We start from the raw sequence: 5,000 nt of genomic DNA, 5'->3' as shown, positions 1-5,000 counted from the left end.
AGATGATCAAAGACGAGGACTGCACAGTCATACCAGTATTATGCGGTGATGTTTGTCGCATTAAGTGTGCCTGGGTCTGTCCTACGAGGGCTGTTGCAGAGCTAGGACAGACTGGGGAGGAATGTTGCACGTTGTTGAGTTAGAGTGGTGCTGTGGTTGGAATTGATTGTTTTTTATCTGTGGGGTAAGGCAAAGCTGAAGCCAATGCTAGGTGGCTGTCACATTCAATAACGTTCTTAACACACACACACACACGCATACACACACATACACACATCCTCCGGTGTGGGTTGTACCGCTGATGAGGTCGAATGCTTCCATCCTGACCCGGCAACCAGCCCTGTTGCCATGGGGAAAACGCACCCTGTTACCATAGTAACCCATAGGCAGCTTATTTAGACCTTGTTTACTCTCAGTCTTATTATCGGTGTTAAGTCCATAAGCTCGTCACAGGACTACATACATGTTTAAACAAGAAATAAATGTACATTCAAAACCACATTCAGATGCCAAGTAAGTGTGTATCCAAATCTTTACTGATAAACAAGCTTGCGTGTGTTCTGGTGATGCATGTAAACACTCTGTATAGTCTGTATAGTCTCTGCCTCAGTGTCTCGAAAAGTCTTTGAAATTCAGGCACATATTGCAGTTTAACTGTGTCTCATGTGATGTGTATGCGTGTATGTGTGTGTGCGTGTGTGTCAGATACCTGGCCCTGTACGCCTACAAGCCCCAGAAGGCCGATGAGCTCGAGCTGAGGAAGGGTGAAATGTACCGCGTCACAGAGAAGTGTCAGGACGGCTGGTTCAAAGGCACCTCGCTGAGGACCGCAGCTTCCGGAGTGTTCCCTGGGAACTACGTCACGCCTGTGTCCAGGTGAGGGTGACTGGGGGGGAGCTGGGGGGGGGTTTGGGGTGAACATGCTGCCGGTGGTGGGGGTCGGTGGCTGCAGAAGGGTTCTCATCCTTATAATAGTCATCCTAATTTGAGTCCTTTATCGAGTGGATTCAATAAAGTACCGTCTGCAGCACCGGGGTAGAATGCCGACAGCAGCTGGAAAAATAATATGCAGTGACATATTGTCTCCTGGTCATCATCATCATCTCCTGACCCATAGTGGTGATGTGCTCACAGCAGGAGGATTTTGGAGGGGGTGGGGGGGTGAGGGGGCTGCCTGCGGGATATGTGAGCCAGTCAACCCCCCTGCAGACGCCAGGGCCCTGCAATGGTTGAACACACAGCAGGGAACCCCCGCCACCGTCAATGACTGCTTCACTGCCACCGCTGAAACTGGTTACACAACTCTACAAATGCACAGCCAAGACGGAGAGGGAGCGAGGGAGCGAGAGCAGAGAGAGAGAGTAAGTGTAAGAGAGAGAGAGAGGGAGAGAGAGAGAGGGAGACAGAAAGAGACTCAGTTAGGTAGAAGAGTCGAGAATAGAAGAGTCGAGCCTGGTAGAGTAGAGTTGACACGGATAGTTCATACTGAGACATGCAGAGAGCCAAAGGGGCTATTCTGTTCATTTTCCCTCAACTTACATACTCTCTATCTCTCCTTCTATCTACCTCTTTTTCTTTCCCCATCCCTCTTTCTCCCTCTCCATATATTTCTCTCTGTTCCCCTCTCTTTCTCTCTCTTCCTCCTCCCCCACTCTCTGCACTGCAGCCTCCAAAACTCTCAATATGATAATGAGAGCCTGCCAGAGCTGGAATGACACACACACACACACACAGACACATGCACACACAAGCAAACACACACACACACACACCATGGACAGGTGGGGAAGGGGGGGAGGGGAGGAGGGGACACGAGGGATGAGTGGGAGGAGTGGGAGGAGCAGTGCTCTGTGTTCCATTTAGAGGAGATTTGTTATTGGACGGCGTCCTGCTTATGGATTTGGCAGCCATGTTGGTTGTTGGAAGGAACTGGCTTCTCCTCTCCTCTACAGAGGATAGACATGGCTTGAAATCTGTCTTCGCACAGCCGCTCCCCCCCCCCCACCCCTCCCCCACAACCCCCACCACACGCGAACCATGCGCACGTGACATGCTCGGCCCATGAGCCATAGCTTCTGTCCCCAGTGAAAGGAAGGTTGATGTACAGCCATGAGGACGAGATTGTTATGGAGACATGGTCAATAGCGCCCCGGTCACCACTCTAGTTTTCAGCTCTCTGGTTGGAAGTTAACGCTCATCGTAAAGCCGTGTACAAGCTGGCCTGTCAGTGTGCTTCGGGGCGTGGGGTGACTCTGGGTGATTTGGTGCTGGAAGGAGACTGCTAAGGGATGATTGGACAGTGATGTCATGGATATCTCCAGGCCTCACTCTACAGGAAGTCTTCCTGCTGTGCAGCTCCTCAAACGTTGGTGCTGTCAACCTGCTCATTCTTATTATCTCTCTCTCTCTCCCTATCTCTCTCTCTCCCTATCTCTCTCTCTCTCTCTCTCTCTCTCTCTCTCTCTCTCTCTCTCTCCACAGGGCTCCGTTTGTGGTGACAGGTTCGCGAGGTCCCTGTCTTTCGGGGCAGGTGGGAGGGGGTCAGGGGGGTAAAGGGGCCGTGCCCCCCTCCTCCCCGGGCTCCCCGGGCCCCTCCTCTCGCCCTTCCCCTCCCCACTCCAGCAACCCTTCCTCCCCGCAGTCGGCCGCAGCCCAGCTGAAGAACTGCCTGCGTTCTGGGCAGCAGACTGTGAACCAGGCCCGCTCCGCCATGCAGCTGGGTAAGACACAAGCACGCCCACACACACCCTCAGCTCGAGTAACTCTGCCCTGAGGGTTCAACAGCCCAGTAGCAGAGATGAAGCCTACCTGCTTTACTGGTAATATTTCTGTTTGAGCTTCTGGAGCTCTGCTATCAGAACCATCTAGAACCCTGGTCTGCTCACGGCCGGGATGTGGTCTGCATGCGGCCTCTATCTGTACATCTCTCTGTCTCCCTCCCCTCCCTCCCTCTCTCTCTCTCTCTCTCTCTCTCTCTCTCTCTCTCTCTCTCTCTCTCTCTCTCTCTCTCTCTCTCTCTCTCTCTTTCTCTCTCTGTTTCAGTAAGAACATGTGATGGTGTTTAAGGTTCCTTCTGGGAGTCTCATGAGTGTACAGTGTAGAAACACTGCCAGGAATAACACGAGCACACACACGCACACACATGCACACACACAGTAATAGGCCATGCACGCAAACAGATGAACAAACACATACTCCTTCCTCGATGACATCACTCGCCTGTTGTTTTGTGGAGGCGTAATGATAGAGTCCAGAGTGCTGCCTCACTCTCTCCTTTCACTTCCCTGTTCTCTTTCTCTTCATCCATCTATCTATCCATCTCTGTCGCTTTCTCTCTTTAACCGAATTTCAACAGCCTCACTGGCTTGTTAAGACTAATTTTCAATATCGCCCAGAGCTTACGTACAACAAACAAATTGTTATTACGTACTGTGAAAAGCAAATGAAATGTAAACACATGCTGTACATAATAACATGATGAGTATATGGCAGGTTGCTACATGATTTAATCAGACTGTGTTCTCCTATTAGGTATAGCCTTTTGTCTCTATTTCTTAGAGTTTCAATATTCTTCATCTTTCATGTTTGTTCATTATCTCTCTCTCTCTCATGCTCTTTCAGACAGTCACATCTGGCCTCCATTATCGTCTATGACTATGAGTCTGGAGGCTTGGTCACATGACTGTTATGTGTTTCCCCTATAGGCTCATATATAACCATACATGGCTGTAGCAGGTGCCCAGTATCAACGCCATAGTTACTCTCTACTACAGCAGTTCACCTTGTAATGTACATGACAGCTTTATAATGACCACTGTATGTGTGTGTGTGCGTGTGTGTGTGCGTGTGTGTGTGCGTGTGTGCGTGTTTTCCTCAGTCCACAGCCCCCCTGCCGGCAGCCCAGAGCGGCCCACAGCAGCCATCTCCCCTATTCGACCCCAGAGCTCGTCCCCTTCGCGCTCCCAAGGCCAATCGGGTCGCCCGCTCTCCATGGTGTCCCCTGGATCCTCCCTCCAGCCCTCCCCTCTCTCCTCCCCTGCCGGGCGCCCCCTCCATCCCCTCTCTTCCCCCCTCTCCTGCCTCACCCCTCCCAACACCTCCGCCGCTCTCCTCAACGGGGATTCCTCGTGTCCTGGCCCCTCCCACAGCAACGCCCAGGGGGCTGTTCCCCCGAAAGCAGAGAAGGTGAGCGTTGGTGGCTGCACACGAAACCAAACCCAGCCCTAGCCTGTCATATTCCGGCCCTTTCTGACAAACATCCTGAAACAATAACTAAGGGACCCTGGTATAGTTAAACTGACTAGTACCTGGACCCACACACACAGTGCCTCAGTGACTAGTACCTGGACCCACACACACAGTGCCTCAGTGACTAGTACCTGGACCCACACACACAGTGCCTCAGTGACTAGTACCTGGACCCACACACACAGTGCCTCAGTGACTAGTACCTGGACCCACACACACAGTGCCTCAGTGACTAGTACCTGGACCCACACACACAGTGCCTCAGTGACTAGTACCTGGACCCACACACACAGTGCCTCAGTGACTAGTACCTGGACCCACACACACAGTGCCTCAGTGACTAGTACCTGGACCCACACACACAGTGCCTCAGTGACTAGTACCTGGACCCACACACACAGTGCCTCAGTGACTAGTACCTGGACCCACACACACAGTGCCTCAGTGACTAGTACCTGGACCCACACACACAGTGCCTCAGTGACTAGTACCTGGACCCACACACACAGTGCCTCAGTGACTAGTACCTGGACCCACACACACAGTGCCTCAGTGACTAGTACCTGGACCCACACACACAGTGCCTCAGTGACTAGTACCTGGACCCACACACACAGTGCCTCAGTGACTAGTACCTGGACCCACACACACAGTGCCTCAGTGACTAGTACCTGGACCCACACACACAGTGCCTCAGTGACTAGTACCTGGACCCACACACACAGTGCCTCAGTGACTAATTCAATGACTGA

General features: G+C 52.2%; 1 protein-coding gene across 1 annotated transcript in view; it reads left to right on the top strand.

Annotated features, from left to right (window-relative positions):
* LOC134017432 (E3 ubiquitin-protein ligase SH3RF3-like) overlaps positions 1 to 5,000 on the top strand; it is a 32,494-nt gene that overhangs the window by 23,780 nt on the left and 3,714 nt on the right. Inside the window, 3 exon segments of the mRNA XM_062457034.1 lie at positions 706 to 876; positions 2,482 to 2,720; positions 3,878 to 4,185. Coding sequence (XP_062313018.1) covers positions 706 to 876; positions 2,482 to 2,720; positions 3,878 to 4,185 — 718 coding nt within the window.

The sequence above is a fragment of the Osmerus eperlanus genome, chromosome 3, assembly GCF_963692335.1.
Source record: "Osmerus eperlanus chromosome 3, fOsmEpe2.1, whole genome shotgun sequence".
NCBI classification, from domain to species: Eukaryota; Metazoa; Chordata; class Actinopteri; order Osmeriformes; family Osmeridae; genus Osmerus; species Osmerus eperlanus.
The sequence above is the reverse complement of the archived record's forward strand: the minus strand, read 5'-3'. Positions and strand labels throughout refer to the sequence as shown.